Here is an 18,727-nt window from a genome sequence, read left to right as displayed (position 1 = left end):
TTTGGGAGACCGAGGCGGGTGGATCACCTGAGGTCAGGAGTTTGAGACCAGCCTAACCAACATGGTGAAGGCTGTCTCTACTAAAAATAGGAAAAATTAGCTGGGCGTGCTGGCAGGCACCTACAATCCCAGCTATTCGGGAGGCTGAGGCAGGAGAATCGCTTGAACCCAGGAAGCAGAGGTTGCGGTGAGCCGAGATCACACCATTGCACTACAGCCTGGGCAACAAGAGCGAAACTCCAACTCAAAAAAAAAAAAAAAAAGGTAGTCAGGCTTTCCCTAAGAGTTCTCTCATGGACTCTTCACAGGCACTCCATGAGGTGGGCACTGCTTCACCCTGTCTACAGATAAACAGCCTCAGCAAGCCCACTTACTCAGGATTTTTTTTAATTTTTATTTTTTTGAGATGGAGTCTTGCTCTGTCACCCAGGCTGGAGTGTAGCGGTGCGAGCTCAGCTGACCACAACCTCCGCCTCCCGGGTTCAATCTATTCTCCTGCCTCAGCCTCCCGAGTAGCTGGGATTACAGGAGCGTGCCACCACGCCCTGGTAATTTTTGTATTTTGGGTAGAGATGGGGTTTCGCCATCTTGGCCAGGCTGCTCTTGAACTCCTGACCTCATGATCCACCCACCTCGGCCTCCCAAAGTGTTGGGATTACAGGCGTGAGCCACTGTGCTTGGCTCTTTTTCTTTTTTCTTTCTTTTCTTTTTCTTTTTTTTTTTTTTTTTGAGATGGACTATCACTCTCACCCAGGCTGGTCTGGAACTCCTAACCTCAAGTGATCCATTATCAAGTTATCAGGTTTTCCTTGAAATGGCTTTTGGGCTGTTATTGTTTATTGTTTAGGATGTTTTTCTTTTAAGTTCTCCCATGATTTCTCCTAGGAATTCAATTCTTCTTCCCCCTTTTCCTGCCTCCCTTCCCTCTTTCTTTCTCACATTTCAATTTGTTCCATCTGGAATTTATTTAGCCACGAGGTAGGGCCCCAGCTCTATTTCCCCAATAGCTATAGGCAAGGCAATCCACCCCATTTATTGAATAACCTGTCTTCACTTATTTGAGATGCCGTCTTTGGTTGCATTTTTCAATTCCTGCATACGTTTGTGTCTCTCCCTGGTTTCCCTCATATGCACAGTACTCACCTTTACATTTCTGCCACTGTGTGACCTAATTAATATCTGGTAGTATGCCCGGACGCAGTGGCTCACGCCTGTAATCCCAGCACTTTGGGAGGCCGAGGCGGGCGGATCACCTGAGGTCGGGAGTTCGAGACCAGCCTGACCAACATGGAGAAACCCTGTCTCTACTAAAAATACAAAATTAGCTGGGTGTGGTGGCGCATACCTGTAATCCCAGCTGCTCAGGAGGCTGAGGTAGGAGAATCGCTTGAACCTGGGAGGCGGAGGTTGTGTTGAGCTGAGATCAAGCCATTGCACTCCAGCCTGGGCAACAAGAGTGAAACTCCGTCTGAAAAAAAAAAAAAGAAAAGAAAAAAGTCTGGTAGTGGTAGTTTCCCTTTATAATTCTGCTTCAGAATTTTCCGATATTCTTGCATGCTTTTTTCTTCATATAAATGAATCTGCTTATGTTTCAGAATATTTTTATCTGTTGTTCTGACGTTTTAATTTTAATTTGTTTTTGTTTTAGACAGAGTCTCACTCTGTCACCTAGGCTGGAGGGTAATGGCACAATCTTGGCTCACTACAACCTCTGCCTTCTGGATTCAAGTGATTCTGCCACTTCAGCCTCCCAAGTAGCTGGGATTACAGGCACCCACCATCATGCCCGACTAATTTTTGTATTTTTTTAGAGAGGAGGTTTCACCATGTTGGCCAGGCTGGTCTTGAACTCCTGACCTCAGGTGATCTGCCTGCTTTGGCCTCCCAAAGTGCTGGGATTACAGGCATGAGCCACCGTGCCCCGCTCATTTGTTTTGTTTTTTGAGGCGGGGTCTCACTGTCACCCAGGCTGGAGTGGGGTGACACTATCACAGCTCACTGCAGCCTCACCCTCCCAGGCTCAAGCAATCCTCCCACGTTGGCTTCCGGAGTAGCCGAGGCCACAAGCACGTGCCACCAGGCCCAGCTAATTTTTTGTTGTTGTTTTTTAATTTTTGTAAAGATGAGGTCTCACTATGTTGCCCAGGCTGGTGTTGAACTTCTGGGCTCAAGCGATCCTCCCACCTCGGCCTCCCAAAGTGCTGGGATTACAGGAGTGAGCCACTGCACCTGGCCTTAATTTTTTTTAAATGTCTCCTTGTTGATACTTGGTGAGTTCCTGGAGAATTCTCAGCGAGTTTTTCTTTTTTCTTTCTCTTTCTTTTGTTTTGACATGGAGTTTCGCTCTTGTTGCCCAGGCTGGAGTGCAGTCGTGCGGTCTCGGCTCACTGCATCCTCCACCTCCCAGGTTCAAGTGACTCTCTTGCCTCAGCCTCCCAAGTAGTTGGGATTACAGGTGTCTGCCACCACGCCTGGCTATTTTTGTATTTTTAGTAGAGACAGGGTTTCACCATGTTGGCCAGGCTGGTCTCAAACTCCTGACCTCAGGTGATCCCCCAGCCTCAGCCTCAGATCTGTAACCAACTCTCATTATGTGTATGTTACACTTTCTGTATTGTCCTGCGGTTCTTTTCCATTTGTTCATTTCATTTCATTGTGTTTTTGTCTTTTCTTTTTTCTTCTTAATTAATTTTTTTCTTTTTTAAATGGAGACAGGGTCTTGCTAAGTTTCTCAGGCTGGCCTTGAGTGCCTGGGCTCAGGCAGTCCTCCCCCCTCAGCCTCCTAAAGTGCTGGGACAATAGGCATGAGCCACCGTGCCTGGCCTCTTTTTTTCTTTAAGATTTTCAACGTGGGATGTTTCTACTGACCTAGCTTCAGGCTCACTCGTGATTTCCTCGGCTGTATTCAGTCCACTGCCGAGCCCATTGGAAACATGCTTTCTTTATGTCAGTGTTTTTGATGACCAGCATTTCCTTTTGATTTCTTAGAGTTTCCATCTCTCTGCTTACAAGAACCCACCTGTTGTAGGTTCTGTCTGCTTTTTCCATTAGAGCTCTTAGCATATTAATTATTATTTAAAATTGATATCAGCCAGGCGTGGTGGCTCATGCCTGTAATCCCAGCACTTTGGGAGGCTGAAGCGGGTGGATCGCTTGAGGCCAGGAGTTCGAGACCAGCCTGGACAACATGATGACACCCTGTCTCTACTAAAAATGCAAAAAAGTTAGCTGGGTGTGGTGGTGCATGCCTGTAATCCCAGCTACTCGCTGCTGGGTGAGTGCAAGGTTCCTGGGAGTCCCCAGCACCTGACACTCACAACATACCCTGTTGGGAGGTGGAATTCAGGGACAGTCCAGGCTTGGATCTTGCTCTCAAGGGGTTCCCCAGTGTTCTGGATGGGTGAAGAGAGGGCTCAGTGCTGGAGAGCCTCAAGAAGTGGGGAGGGCTTTCTGGAAGAGGGGACAAGAGTGCGGGGCTTCACAGGATGTATATGAGTACACTAGGTAGAGACTGTCTGGAAGGGTGAGCTGAGCATGCTCAGGACTGGGTCGGTGAAAAATCCCACTAAGCATCGACTTAAGTGGGAGCTCTTGTCAGCTCCCTGTCCTGAGGACTCTTCCTTGGGACCCCATAGAAGGTGGGCTGGTGGCTTCCTGCCCCCAAAACACTCCGGGGAGAGGCCGTGTGCCCTTTATCCTGCCATGATGGCACCAATGCTGGCGATGACCCACTATTCTGAGTAGAGACCCGTGATCCCCACGCTGTGGAAGCGCTCCGGGCCCAGCTAGGGGAGGGAGGTCCTCGTGAGGCACTAGGAGGCTCAGCCATCCCCGCCCCACCTGCCCGGGAGCCTCAGGCTGAGAACCTTTGGCTCCCTTTTCTCTGTTGCCTGTTTCTTCTTTTTCTTTCTTCTTCTTCTTCTTTTTCTTTTTTTCTAAAACAAGGTCTTGCTCTGTTGCCCAGGCTGGAATGCAATAGCGCAATCATGGCTCACTGCAGTCTTGACCTCCCCCAGCCCCAGAAATCCTCCCGCTTCAGTCCCCCAAGTAGCTGGGACTGCAGGTGTACACCACCACGCCTGGCTAATTTTTTAATTTTTTTGTAGAGATGGGATCTCACTATGTCACCCAGGCTAGTCTTGTACTCCTGGATTCAAGCGATCCACTCGCCTTGGCCTCCCAAAGCACTGGGATTACAGACACCTCTCTTGTCCTGTTTCTTCTGTTGTTTTCTCTGATAAAATAACCCATCCCCCTCATGACAAGCAACCACACATTCATCTAGAACTGGGGCTCTCAGCCAGGGGGTGATTCTGTTCCTCAGGGGACATTTGGAAATACTTGGAGACATTTGGGGTTGTCATAGCTCGGGGAATGAAATGCCACTGGCATTGATGGAAACTAGATACAGGACATTCTGTACCACAAAGAATGATTCGGCCCCTAAGGACAACGGCCCTGAGATTGAGAAATCCCGGAAAAAAAAAAAACAAAAACTACAAACAAAATACCTTCCTGACATTTTTAAGCATGCATACTTTACAGAGCCAGAGCAATACTACATGTATGTTATTAAGACCTGCCTTTGTTCACAAAACCATTCGTCTTGACTGTTTTCCCCAGTCTTTAAATATTTCTCTGCAGCATCAAATCTAACATAATATCGTGTAGTATAGAGATGTCATGATTTAATCATCCCCCGTATTGGCTGATACTTATGTAGGCTTTGGCTGCTGGGTTTTTTTTGTTGGTTTCACTTTTTTTTATTTTTATTTTTAATGAGACAGTGTCTTGGCCGGGCACGGTGGCTCACGCCTGTAATCCCAGCACTTTGGGAAGCCAAGGCGGGTGGATCATGAGGTCAGGAGATCGAGACCATCCTGGCTAACACGGTGAAACCCCGTCTCTATGAAAAATACAAAAAATTAGCTGGGCGTGGTGGCAGGTGCCTGTAGTCCCAGCTACTCGGGAGGCTGAGGCAGGAGAATGGCGTGAACCTGGGAGGTGGAGCTTGCAGCGAGCAGAGACCACGCACCACTGCACTCCAGTCTGGGTGACAGAGCGTGACTCCATCTCAAAAAAAAAAAAAAAAAAAAAAAGAGACAGGGTCTTGCTCTGTCACCCAAGGCTGAAGTGCAGTGGTGTGTTCATGGCTCATGGCAGCCTTGACCTCCTTGGCTTAAGCGATCCTCCTACCTCAGTCTTCTGAGTAGTTGGGACTACACATGCACCACCACGCCCGGCTAATTTTCATATTTTTTAGAGATGGCGGTCTCACTATGTTGTCCAAGCTGGTATGAGCCACCACGCCCAGCCTGGTTTCACTTTTATTAGATAAAATGTTGGGGTGAACACCCTGGTTAGCTCAAGCTTTGCCTATGCACTGTGATTATCTGTGCCGACATATGGATCGACTTGACAATTTAAGATGGTGTAACTCTCTTGGTTCCATTCACTCAGGTGAGTCCATCGGATCCAGGTGGAGCCCCTCCCCGCCACTCCAGACTCTTGGATACAACTGCCCACCCCTCATTTCCTCGTCTAACACGCATCTCAAACCCAAACAGCCCAGCTAGGGGAGGGATGTTACCCACAGCCCTCATCCCTAAACCTCCTCCCTCCACTCCAACCTGCCATAATCTCAGACAACAGCAGCTCCATCCTTCAAGTGGCATCGACCAGAAAACTTTGGTCATTCTCAGTGGGTTTTGCTGAGACACCAACAAATTCTATGGGCTCTGCTTTCAGAATCTGAACGCTTCTCACCCTCTCTCCTGCTACATCTTGGTCCAAACTATCATCATCTCAATCTCAGCTGGTCTCTTTCCCCTCACTCTGTCCTCCCCAAGGCCCACCAGGCACTTCTCAACCTTCCCCACCCCCTCCCTCCCTCCCTCACTCTGCTCCAGCTACAGGGGCCTCCTCCTCACCGCTCCGTCAACACAGCTGGCACTGTCCTGCCTCAGGGCCTTTGCACAAACTCCCCTTGACCTGGAACACCATCCCCTAGATCTTTCCTCTTCATTGAAGTCTTTGTTGAAATATTACTTTCTCTCAGTGAGGCTCTCCTTAGCCACCTTTTTCTTGCTTGCTTTTTTTTTTTTTTTTTTTTTGAGACAGAGTCTTACTCTGTTGCCCAGGCTGGAGTGCAGTGGTGTGATCTCGGCTCACTGCAACCTCCGGCTCCCGGGTTCAAGCGATTCTCCTGCCTCAGCCTCCCAAGTAGCTGGGATTACAGGCGTGCATTACCATACCTAGCTAATTTTTGTATTTTTAGTAGAGACGGGGTTTCACCATATTGGTCAGGCTGGTCTTGAACTCCTGACCTCAAGTGATCTGCCCTCCTCTGCCTCCCAAAGTGCTGGGATTACAGGCATGAGGCACTGCACCTGGCTAGCCGCCATATTTTTAAATTCTGCCCCCACCTCAGCAGTTTACTCCTTTACGTGCTTTGGATTCCTCTGAGTTACTGAACACCGTCTACCTATTGCATAATTTACTTGTTTATTACATGGACTGAACAAGTCACAGGAGGTCTCTTATCCCCTTTCGTAATCTGAAAAATGGGTGTTCATTAATTCAACAAACATCAGAGGGTTGGCGCTGGTACAACAACAAGGCAACCTGGCCTCTCGCCCTCAGGGAAATGACCAAATAAACAAACGACCTTGGTAACTTGTAGCCATGATGATGAAAACTGGGAAGAATTTTTTTTTGAGACAGTCTTGCTCTGTCGCCCAGGCTGGAGTGCAGTGGCATGATCTCGGCTCACTACAACCTCCACCTCCCAAGTAGCTGGGAATACAGGTGTGCCACCATGCCTGGCTAATTTTTTTTGTATGTTTAGTAGAGACAGGGTTTCACCATGTTGCCCAGGTTGGTCTCAAACTCCTGACCTCAAGTGATCCACCCATCTCAACCTCCCAAAGTGCTGGGATTACAGGCGTGAGCCACCGTGCCTGGCCCTGGGCAGACAACTTTTAAAGGGGCTGTCACAGAGAGGGGGAAGAGGGCAGGTTTGGGGAAGCAGGGTAGCACGGAAAGACCTCGCTGAGGAAATGCCACTGGAGAAGAGACACAGTAAAAACCATAATAATGGCCAGGCACAGTGGCTCATGCCTGTAATCCCAGCACTTTGGGAGGCTGAGGCAGGTGAATCACGAGGTCAGGAGTTTGAGACCAGCCTGGCCAACATGGTGAAACCCCCTCTCTACTAAAAATACAAAAAGTTAGCTGGATGTGGTGGCAGGCACCTGTAATCCCAGCTACTCAGGAGACTGAGGCAGGAGAATTGCTTGAACCCGGGAGGCGGAGGTTGCAGTGAGCCAAGATCGCGCCACTGCACTCCAGCCCGGGTCACAGTGCGAGACTGTCTCAAAAACAAAAACAAAAAAGAGGCCGGGCACGGCGGCTTATGCCTGTAATCCCAGCACTTTGGGAGGCCGAGGCTGGCGGATCACGAGTTCAGATTGAGACCATCCTGGCTAACACGGTGAAATCCCGTCTCTACTAAAAATACAAAAAATTAGCCGGGCGTGGTGGCGGGCGCCTGTAGTCCCAGCTACTGGGGAGGCTGAGGCAGGAGAATGGCGTGAACCCGGGAGGCGGAGCTTGCACTGAGCCGAGATTGGGCCACTGCACTCCAGCCTGAGTGACAGAGCGAGACTCCGTCTGAAACAAACAAAACCATAAAAATAATAAATAGTGAATGCTGGTGCAATGCTTTGTGTGTGCCAGAGCTATTCGATGTGTGTAAACTCACTGAATCCATGCAGCAAAGCTGTGAGCTAGCTGCTGTTATATTTTATATATTTACATAAAAATACTAATAGAAAATATTTTATATTAAATTTAACATAAAAGGGCCGGGCACGGTGGCTCACGCCTGTAATCCTAGCACTTTGGGAAGCCAAGGCGGGCGGATCACAAGGTCAGGAGATCGAGACCATCCTGGCTAACACGGTGAACCCCGTCTCTACTAAAAATACAAAAAATTAGCCGGGCGTGATGGCGGGCACCTGTAGTCCCAGCTACTCAGGAGGCTGAGGCAGGAGAATGGGGTGAACCCGGGAGGCGCAGCTTGCAGTGAGCTGAGATCGCGCCACTGCACTTCAGCCTGGGCAACAGAGCGAGACTCCATCTCAAAAATAAATAAATAAATAAATAAATAAATAAAACATTAAAGTGTAGCACGCATGAAGTTTATCCATAAACAGATGTTTTATATACTGTACATTTATAAAAACTATATTTTAAATGTATATATAATTATACATATTTTTATATGTTTAATTTTTTATTTTTTTAACTTTATTTTTACCGAAGGATCCAGTTTACTGTGGGTATTGGAATGACTTTTCTTGTTCTTTTCTTTTTTTTTTGAGACAGTCTCACTCTGTTGTTGCCCAGGCTGGAGTGCAGTGGCACCATCTCGGCTCACTGCCTCTGCCTCCCGGGTTGGAGTGATTCTCCTGCCTCTAGCCTCCCGAGTAGCTGGGATTACAGGCATGCACCACCATGCCTGGCTAATTTTTGTATTTTTAGTAGAGACAGGGTTTTACCATGTTGGCCAGGCTGGTCTCGAACTCCTGACCTCAAGTGATCTGCCTGCCTCGGACTCCCAAAGTGCTAGGATTAAGGCGTGAGCCACCGTGCCTGGCCTTTATATATATATTTATATGTAAAGTCTTCATATAGGGAAACGGAAGCACAAAGGAAAAGTAATTCGTGCAAGAAAACGCAGCTAATGGCTGCTCTGAGATCTGAACCGGGGCCCCTAAGGCTGCAGCTTTTCATCTCTGGCTCTCAGGCAGCCTCAGGGAATCCATTAAAACAAACATGCGGGTCAGACAAGTGGCAGTCACAGGAGTGTAACACTGCGCAGGCGCAGGAGGGATGGAGTGGCGCGCAGGCGTTGAGGGGGGTGGGCGGGGGGTGGGGGGGCGGAGAAAGGCCCTGCAGCGGCGCGCAGGTGCAGAATCAAGTGGGCCGGAGCGGCGCGCAGGCGTACCAGGGGGGCAAGAAAGGCGCGCAGGCGCAGGAGGTGGGGAGGGGCGGGGGAAGAAAGGCCTTGGAGCGCCGCGCTGACGCTGGCGGTGAAATAAGTGGTGCGCAGGCGCAGGAGGGTGGGTGCAGAAGAGGCGCGCAGGCGCAGGAGGGGGCGGGAGAGGCGCGCAGGCGCGGACCGCCTGGCGGTACTTTGAAGAAAGACTTCGCGACTCCCGGACACTGCTCGTGGTACTCGATGTAGGTGAGCAGGTGGCAGCTGTCTCTTAGTTGGAGCCGGGCGCGATGTTGTTGGCGTACTTGATGGCCGTGCTCGCGACCATGTCGTGCACGGTGAGGAGTGTCTCGTTGCTAACTTAGTCTTTGCTGAGCCGCAGTCGCGCCTCCCCGTCGCGCTCAGTGGTCCGAGTAGCTCAGCCTGCGGACAGGCGGGTCAGCGGCGGCCGGAGACCCCCAGATGGACCTAGAGAGAGGCGAGCAGGTGGCGTGTCCGGGGCAAAACCAGGGAGAGATGGGAGCACAGGCAGGAGCGTGGCACTGAGAGATGGCAGACGGAGGAGGCGTGAGGTTATGAAGTGGATTGCCAAGGGAGAAAGAGATGACCAGCGAGGCACAGGAGGGGATGCAGGGACAGGTAGACAGTCAGACGCACTGACCCAGAGAGAGGAGTTCAGCAGGAAACCCACCAGCAAGCAGACAGGTCAGCTGCAGGCCCACTGTCCCTGCCGGCCGCCGTCTCCCCAGAGACCAGACACTTCTTTTTTTTTTTTTTTTTTTTGAGATGGAGTTTCACTCTTGTTTCTCAGGCTGGAGTGCAATGGCGCGATCTCAGCTCACTGCGAACTCTGCCTCCTGGGTTCAAGCGATTCTCCTGCCTCAGCCTCCCAAGTACCTGGGATTACAGGCATGCGCCACCACACCCAGCTAATTTTGTATTTTTAGTAGAGACGGGGTTTCAACATGTTGGTCAGGGTGGCCTCGAACTCCTGACCTCAGGTGATCCACCCACCTCGGCCTCCCAAAGTGCTGGGATTACAGGCGTGAGCCACCGCGCCCGGGGGGACCAGACACTTCTGACAACTGCTAACCACCTGCACCCCCCAAACCCCCATACACCCAGCCGGGCACCCTATGGTGGTGCTCTCCATGCCCCCATCCCATCAGGCAACTTCTGAAGAGACAGATTTAACCCTAAAGGATCCCAACACTGGCTGAACCGCCTTGGCCAGCCTTGAAGCGCTAGATCCCCACTCTCAAACTGGCTTCTCTGGGTGAGGGTAGCCTCACCCAGCAGCCAAGGAGCCCCAACCTCTGTTTTTCTTTCCTGGGTGTTGAGTGCCTTTCTGTCGTGGACTCTGAATCTGTCCGAGGACATGGTCTTCAAAGTATCTTTGTTTTCCTTGTCACTGCCTGGGGGCATCTAGTTTGCTGGGCTTGGGCAGACAGATCTTCAAACGAAATTACAGTGGGCAGCAGGGGTGGGAGGGTCCGGCAGGGAGGCACAGGATTCCCACCGAGTCGTGGGGGTGGCCAGGGAGGGCTTCTCTGAACAATGGGTAGACACTGACCAGGCAAAGGAGGGAGGGAGAAGCATCTTAAAAGAGGTAACAGGCAGCCAGGTGTGGGGCTCATGCCTATAACCCCAGCATTTTGGAAGGCCGAGGCAGGCGGATCACGAGGTCAGGAGTTTGAGACCAGCTTATCCAATATGGTGAAACCCCCTCTCTACTAAAAAATACAAAAATTAGCCGGGCGTGGTGGCGGGCGCCTGGAGTCCCAGCTACTCTGGAGGCTGAGGCAGGAGAATTGCTTGAACCCAGGAGGCGGAGGTTGTAGTGAGCCGAGATCGCGCCACTGTACTCCAGCCTGGGTGACATAGTGAGACTCCGTCTCAAAAAAAAAAAATAGATAACAGGCTGGGTGCGGTGGCTCATGCCTGTAATCCCAGCACTTTGAGAGGCCAAGTTGGGCGGATCACTTGAGGCCTGGCCAACGTGGTGAAACCCTATCTCTACTAAAAATACAACAATTAGCCAGGCATGGTGTCGGGCACCTGTAATCCCAGCTACTCGGGAGGCTGAGGCAGGAGAATCATTTGAGCCTGGGAGGTGGAGGTTGCAGTGAACTGAGATCGCACCTCTGCACTCCAGTCTGGGGAACAGAGGAAGACTCTTGTCTCCAAAAAAAAAAAAAGTAAAAAAAAAAAAGAGGGAAAAACGTGATGAAGGCGGTTGGGGGCTGGAGTGAAGAGAAGGAGGAGCATAGAAGGAAATGAACCTACCACACCCATTTCCCACCTGGTGTGCAGCCTAGTTCATCCCCGGGAGGAGCTGACATATGTGGGCTCCCGGTCCCTCCCTTGCATCCACAACATATTTTCATGTCCCTCTGTCATTGAGAAGGCAGTGCGCACTGTGGGCTCTACCTTTTTTTTTTTGAGACAGAGTCTCGCACTGTCGCCTAGTCTGGAGTACAGTGGCGCGATCTCTGCTCACTGCAAGCTCCGCCTCCCGGGTTCACGCCATTCTCCTGCCTCAGCCTCCTGAGTAGCTGGGACTACAGGCGCCCGCCACCATGCCCGGCTAATTTTTTGTATTTTTAGTAGAGACGGGGTTTCACCGTGTTAGCCAGGATGGTCTCAACCTCCTGACCTCGTGATCCACCTGCCTCAGCCTCCCAAAGTGCTGGGATTACAGGCATGAACCACCATGCCCGGCCTCTGGACTCTACTTTTTTATCAGCTTGATCACTACCCCCGTTCTAGCCACAGGGGGACAGTGATCTCTAGACCAGACATCCAGAATGTTCCTGTCCATGGCCAGCCTGGTGACATCAGTGTGTATCCCATGGCCCAGAGCCATGATGGGGACATGGCCCATTGCCTCTTTGTAGAGGCCAGTTTTAGAGGGCAGGGAGGGTCTACCCAAGAAGGCCCTTCACTGCCCTGCCAAGCCAGTGGTCTGCAAGGTGACAGTCCCCAGGGAGGAGCCAGGGGCGAGTCTGGCAGCAGGAGGGACTCCAGAGTCACTGTTCTACATTGTTGGCATTGAGTGAGACAGTTCACAAGGGAGCTGGAAGAAGAGTGGTGAGATGGAGGAGGTAAATAAGGTGTGGGCATCATCGAGGTCAAGGAAGCAGAGCCCTGGGCTCCCAGAAGCCTGAGTTAGAGAAGGACTTTGAGTCGCTGTGCCTGGGGGTTTATGAATTCATTTGTCTACCAAGCATAATTGAAAGCAGAGGCGTGAAGAGATATTTATACACCCGTGGTTTCTTTTCTGGGCGTTGAGTGCGTTTCTGCCATGGACTCTGAACCATGCCACAGACCCATAATACATAGAAGTATGATTCACAAGAGCCAAAAGGTGGAAGCAACCCAAGTGTCTATTGATGGATGAATGGATAAATTAAGTTTATCCACGTATATATGTGTACATACACACACACACGTGTACATACATGACGAAATATTCAGCCTGAAAAAAGAAATTTTAACACATGCTAAACATGGATGAGGCCAGGTGTGGTGGCTCACACCTGTAATCCCAACACTTTGAGGGGCTGAGATGGGAGGATCAGTTGAGGCCAGGAGTTCAAGACCAGCCTGGGCAACATAGGGAGACCCTGTCTCTATTTTTAAAAAATTGTTAAAAAATTGAAAAAACTTTAAAAAAGGATGACCCTTGAAGACATTATCCTCAGTTAAATAAGCCAGTCAGAAAATGGCAAATATTCTTACATTATCCCTTTTTTTGTTTTTGAGATGGAGTCTTGCTCTGTTGCCCAGGCCAGAGTGCAGTGGCATGATCTCAGCTCACTGCAACCTCCACCTCCTGGGTTCAAGTGATTCTTCTGCCTCAGCCTCCTGAGCAGCTGGGACTACAAGTATGCACCACCACGCCCAGCTAATTTTTGTATTTTTTGTAGAGACGGGTTTCGCCATATTGGCTGGGCTGGTCTCGAACTCCTGACCTCATGATCCACCCGCCTCGGCCTCTCAGAGTGCTGGGATTACAGGCATGAGCCACCATGCCCGGCCGACAATTTCACTTTTAAGGTACTTAAAGTAGTAAAATTCAAGAGACAGAAAATAGAATGATAGCTTTCAGGGGAAGGGGAAATGGGGAATTGTTTGATGGATATAAAGTTTCAGTTTGAAAAGATGAAACTTCTAGAAATGTGTTGTGTTGATGGTTGTACTACAATGTGGATGTGCTTAATGCCACTGAACTGTTTACTAAAAGAGGGTTAAAATGACATTTTATGTACATACATTTTACCACAGTTAAATTTTAAAAGCCTTCCTGACGTTAGTAGATTCTTGTCGTTTCTCAAAAAACATTGAGAGAACATTAAGAGAATAGTGAGACCAGGGTGAGAATCATTATAGAAAATACATACATTCCTCTCCTGTATTTGAGCTTCCCTCACTTGACATAATCAACCATTTGTATTTCCTTGATGAGGAATCATTATTGAAAGGGAAGTGAAAAAATATTTGCAAAAGATATGCACATCTCTGTCAAAAGCTTACACATTTTGAGAAATAGGTTAGCAGTGAGGTGTCTAAATATAATATTAACATACAAATATCAGCATTTCCATATACCAACATTAACTACCTAGAAAACCTAAAAGTGGGGAGATTACATGGACAGTAGAAACAAACTATAAAATAGAATTATATTGACTAAAAATTGTACAGTATAGTTATGGATAAAATTAGAACGGTTTGGCTGAGTTCAGTGGCTCATACCTGTAACCCCAGTGCTTTGTGAGACCCAGACAGGGGAGGATCCCTTGAGCCCAGGAATTTGAAGTTACAGTGAGCTGAGATCACACCAGTGCACTCCAGCCTGGGTGACAGAGTGAGGCCCTGTCTCTTATTTTTAAAAAACTCAAAAAGGTTTACTAACAGAAATACGAAAATGCAGAAAATGTGGCATGAGATATACCTCAGAAACGGCACTGTTTACAGTGTTAGAGCTGAAACAAGAAGCCAGAGCGTTGCCTTGTTCAACCTCAGCTGGGAGTGTACAGTCGGCCACTCAAATTTTTCACTCCTGTGTATGTCCTGGGATGACTTCTAAAGTGCCGTAACTATTGATTTGGGGTTTACAAGAAAATTCTAGTGATGAGGCGAATTTGTAAATACAGAATTGGCAAATAATGAGGACCAGCTGTACTAACTCATTAAAAAGTAAAAGCCCACCAAATAGTTGAGGAGGGCCATTGATGTGGTTTGGATATTTGTCCCTGCCCAAATCTCATGTTGCACTGTAATCCCCTGTGCTGGAGGTGGGGCCTGGTGGAGGTGTTTGGGTCATGGCAGGGGGGCGGATCCCTTATGGCTTGGGGCTGTCTTCACGATACTGCGTTCTCAAAAGATCTGGTCATTTAAAAATGTGTGGCACTCCCTCTGGCTTGCTTCTGCTTTCGCCATGTGACATGCCTGCTCCCCTTTTGCCCTCCGCTATGATTGTGAGCTCCCTGAGGCTTCACCAGAAGCTGAACAGGCACCAGCACCATACTTTCTGTAAAGCCTGTAGAAACATGAGCTAATTAATTGAAACTCTTTTCTTTATAAATGACCCCATCTCAGGTATTTCTTTATAACAGTGCAATAATGGCCTAATACAGCAATCAAATATGACATTAGCCTTATCTGCATTGCATTAATTTTTTTTTTTTGCAAGGAGAATGCCATTTTAAATTTCTGGTGTATTTAAAAAATGGAACTCAAAAGGGTCTCTGGCCTGCCTCTGAGTATCTAGAACCTTAAGAGACACTGGGAGTTTTGTTGCTCCTGATATGCTGTTTCTGTCCAGGCTGGGAGATGTTCCCTCTCCCACTCTCTCCCTACTAATATTTCAGGGACACACTATGAATATGCTTTATCAGCTCTGGTCTACTTATAATGGACTGTTGGATGGGAGAGGAATAAACTATCTTCTTTAAGTTTACTTAACTTACTACAACAGCAAAACTCCTCCCTAATGATGGAATTAGTCAAGAGTCGTACCTCGACTCTTGAGTTAACCAAGAGTGACTGTGTTGATGATAACCATTAACTCAAACCGAGGACTTTCTGGAGTTAGATACTGCATTCCCTGTACATCATCTCCATGAACTTCCATGGCCACCCTCTGAGATGGGGATCTACTTTCCAGATTTAAAATCTGCAAGCCTCAGACAGTTGAAATCACAGCTGGTCACAATTTGAACCCAGAACTGATTTCAGAGTCCAAGCCCTCCCCATCACACTAAATAAAGGACAAAGTATTTGTGTCAAGCCAAAAATCAAGACATGGGACCCTGAAGTGCTTTATTATCAGGACTTATTGGAAGGGTTTCCCAGTTTCTTACAGGCAGGTGAGTTGATTTGGGGGTCCAGTTCTTCAAATCTGTGAAGGCTTTTTCTTTCTAATGTCTAAGTCCCCTGAGGAGAGAAAAATCAAATGGGAGCCCACAAGTTCAGATCTTTCTTCTAAATCAGGCAGTTTTTAGTAGATTTCCCAATAGGCTTCCCTGGAGTCAATGACTTGAAGGTCCTCAGAAAGATCTACAATGATTTTATTGCTTTGAAACGTATGGCGGGTTCTTCTAGGGAGCACCTCTCCAACAGACGAACAATCAAGAAACTGACCAACGAGGAATGTGGCTTCTTAAAAACAGCAGGGAGAGCTTCTGCCTAGAGCAGTATTTCACTTATTGCAATGAGGTCTTCCTGCTGAAGGCTGCAAAGAGGAGAAACACAAGTTATCACATGGGGATTCTCGTAATATGTGCATTCAGTCTCCAAGATCCCACATTCACCATATGATGAAAATATTCCCGAGTTGACCCATTTATAAATTGGCCATCACCCAAAATCTCCCCAAAATGAACTTTAGAGTGGCACTATCCAAAAGAAACATTACTGGAGCCACCTATGCAATTTAACAACGTATAGCAGCCACATTTTTAAAAAAGGAACTTGGCCAGGCACAGTGGCTCACACCTGTAATCACAGCACTTTGTGAAGCTGAAGCAGGAGCATCGCTTGAGGCCAGGAGTTTGAGACCAACCTGGGCAACATAGAAATACCTCATCTCTACAAAAACATTTAAAACATTAGGTATGAATGCACCACTGCACTCCAGCCTGAGCAGCAGAGCAAGACCCTGTCTCTAAAAAGTAAATAAAAATTTAAGACTGGTAAAATTACTTTTAATAATAAATATTTTACATAACCCAGTATTCCAAAATATCATCTCAACATGTAATCAAAATTTTAAAATACTGATGAGATATTGTATATTCTTTTTTTTTTTTTTTTTTTTTTTGTGCTGAGCTTTTGAAGCCCAGTGTGTGTTGTGTGTTTTATGTATTACAGCACATCTTGGTTTGGACAGACCACATTGTGGCCAGTGGCTGCCATATTGGACAGCACTGGTGTAAGAGGGTCCATCTCTCACTCCCACATCAATGTCCAATGGTTTCTTATTCAACTGGAAAGTGAAATTGGAAATCTTGCAAAAGATGAAGAATTATGAATGTGGTACGTTGAACTGCTGGGCCCCCCCACAAGACATCGACAAATGAAGGTGTGGAAGGGTTAAACCAGTTAACATTGAACAAAGGACAATGGATATGATGAGTTACAGGCTGAGTTGTATCCCTCCACAATTCACATGTTGAAGTCCTAACCTTTAGTACCTCAGGATGTAACTTATTTGGAAACAGGATCATTATAGAAGTTAAAATGAGGTCATTAGAGTGGGCCCTAATCTTACTAACCTATCCTTATAAAAGGGAAATTTGAACACAGAGACACCCAGAGGGAAGATGATGTGAAGACACAGAGAGAAGACAGCCATCAGCAAGCCAAGGAGAGAAGTCTGGAATGGATCCTCCCTTCACAGCCCTCAGAAGGAACCAAGCCAGCCAGCCTCCCGATCTCACACTTTTAGCCTCCAGATCTGTGAGACAATAAGTTTATGTTGTTTAAGCCCTCCAGTCTGTGGTACTTTGTAATGTAGCCCCAGCAAACTAAAACATGGGTTGGCTGGTGGCATTAGAACAATTTGCCCATGAAAAGGTTACAGGCAGCCTATAGGACAATTGAAGATGCATTCTACTTTCTGCCTGCACTGTGCATCTAGTGAAGAAAAAAAAAAACCTCAATAACTATCAGCGATTCATGGTGTCATGGAGGCTCCCTCTGCACATATCTTAGGGAAAGGAGAGGATAAATGGTGGGTAGTGGAAGTTCAAGCCTCCATCCCTTATTATCTGTGTAATGAATGAGCCAACACACCTCATTCCTTGAGTTCCTGGCAAGTAGAACTTTCTCCACTAAAGTTTCTGACAAAAGGCCTTCTCCAAATAAGACCCAATGAGACATTTGGGATTCACTGCCTCCTACTTTCTACAAACAAATAGAAAAGGCAGGAAGCACAGCTAACAACATTGGTGGCCAGCTGAAGGAGTTTACACACCCTACCATGACCCTGGTAGAGTAGAGACAGCATGAGTTGAAGCCTGCTGCTCAGAACCCACTGCAACTAAGTGTGTGTGTGTGTTTTCTGCCGTTCCAATACAGATCTGCCTGCCACACAGTGGAGCCCTCTCTTGGACTCTGAATGCGTAGCCCAGCAAAGCCAAGCAACTGAATCTCACCATCAGAACAGCTGAGAGCAGCTTCATCAAAGCAGTCAGTGGTACATGTGATCAATTTCTTTTTTGTATTTCTGGGCTACAAAATGTCTCTTAAGTTTCATCATTGGACCTATCGAGAAAGGAGAAATCGTTTGAGTTGTGGAGATAAAAGAAAATAACACACACCCACGCATGACCAGGCAACAGAGTCCCATGCCTGGGGCTAGGCTGGGTGGCTAGCTGCGCCATTGACTTTGAGGGTGTGTAACTTTTGCCATCTGTATGGGGATGATAAAACGTCTATGTGATCCTTCAGCTGTGGCGAGGATTCTGGGAGCTGGAAGGTGAAGAGCACGCTGCATTCTGTGCCTGATGTGGACTGTGCACCCGATGGAGGAGGGATATCATCATCTCAAACCATGCCCCATCCCCATTTTACAGGTGAGGAAACTGGGGCATAGAGAGGACCAGTTCCTCTCAGGTCAGCCAGCAAGTGCATGGCAGAATCAAGTCTCAAACTGGGAGGTGTCTGCTCCCTCAGCCCAGGACTTTCGTTGAAAGCCTCTGAGTCACCAGGGGCACTGAAGTCCCCTCTGGGTGTCTCAAGCAACCCCACAAGGACTGTGTTTTCAAATTATAGATGAGAAGACCACCAGCCTGGACAACATGGCAAAACACCTGCATCTCTACAAAACAAAAAGAGAATAGCGGCCAGGCGCTGTGGCTCACACCTGTAATCCCAGTACTTTGGGAGGCCTTAGGCAGGTGGATCACGAGGTCAAGAGATCGAGACCATCCTGGCCAAAATGGTGAAACCCTGTCTCTACTAAAAATACAAAAAATTAACTGGATGTGGTGGCGTGCACCTCTAATCCCAGCTACTCGGGAGGCTGAGGCAGGAAAATCACTTGAACCTGGGAGGTGGAGGTTGCAGTGAGCCAAGATTGCGCCACTGCGCTCCAGCCTGGCGACAGAGCGAGACTCCATCTCAAAAAAAAAAAAAAAAAAAAAAGGAAAGAAAATAGCCACGCATGGTGGCGCGCACTCGTCCCAGCTACTCAGGAGGCTGAGGTAGGAGGATTGC

The 18,727-nt window shown here is 48.1% G+C and overlaps 1 protein-coding gene and 1 long non-coding RNA gene across 12 annotated transcripts in view; one reads left to right on the top strand and one right to left on the bottom strand.

Moving 5' to 3' along the window:
- Positions 1-9,116: 9,116 nt before the first annotated feature.
- Positions 9,117-17,188, top strand: LOC129051853 (uncharacterized). The gene is made up of 2 exons (XR_008516360.2): positions 9,117-9,250; positions 16,379-17,188. It is a non-coding gene; the product is annotated as an uncharacterized LOC129051853 (long non-coding RNA).
- ACSBG2 (acyl-CoA synthetase bubblegum family member 2) overlaps positions 15,304-18,727 on the bottom strand; it is a 91,059-nt gene continuing 87,635 nt past the window's right edge. For 5 of the 11 annotated variants that reach the window (XM_054539442.2, XM_054539441.1, XM_054539445.1 and 2 more), the window contains 2 exons: positions 17,861-18,031; positions 17,665-17,773 (listed from right to left, as the gene is read on the bottom strand). In XM_054539442.2, coding sequence (XP_054395417.1) covers positions 17,880-18,031 — 152 coding nt within the window. In that variant the 3' untranslated portion in view covers positions 17,665-17,773; positions 17,861-17,879. Of the gene's footprint in view, positions 15,741-17,664; positions 17,774-17,860; positions 18,032-18,727 lie in introns of those variants that run through there. The other 6 variants (XM_054539444.2, XM_063719869.1, XM_054539449.2 and 3 more) reach the window with 3 other exon arrangements.

The sequence above is a fragment of the Pongo abelii genome, chromosome 20 (genome assembly GCF_028885655.2).
Source record: "Pongo abelii isolate AG06213 chromosome 20, NHGRI_mPonAbe1-v2.0_pri, whole genome shotgun sequence".
Taxonomy (NCBI): domain Eukaryota; kingdom Metazoa; phylum Chordata; class Mammalia; order Primates; family Hominidae; genus Pongo; species Pongo abelii.
This window is presented reverse-complemented; position numbering and strand designations above follow the sequence as displayed.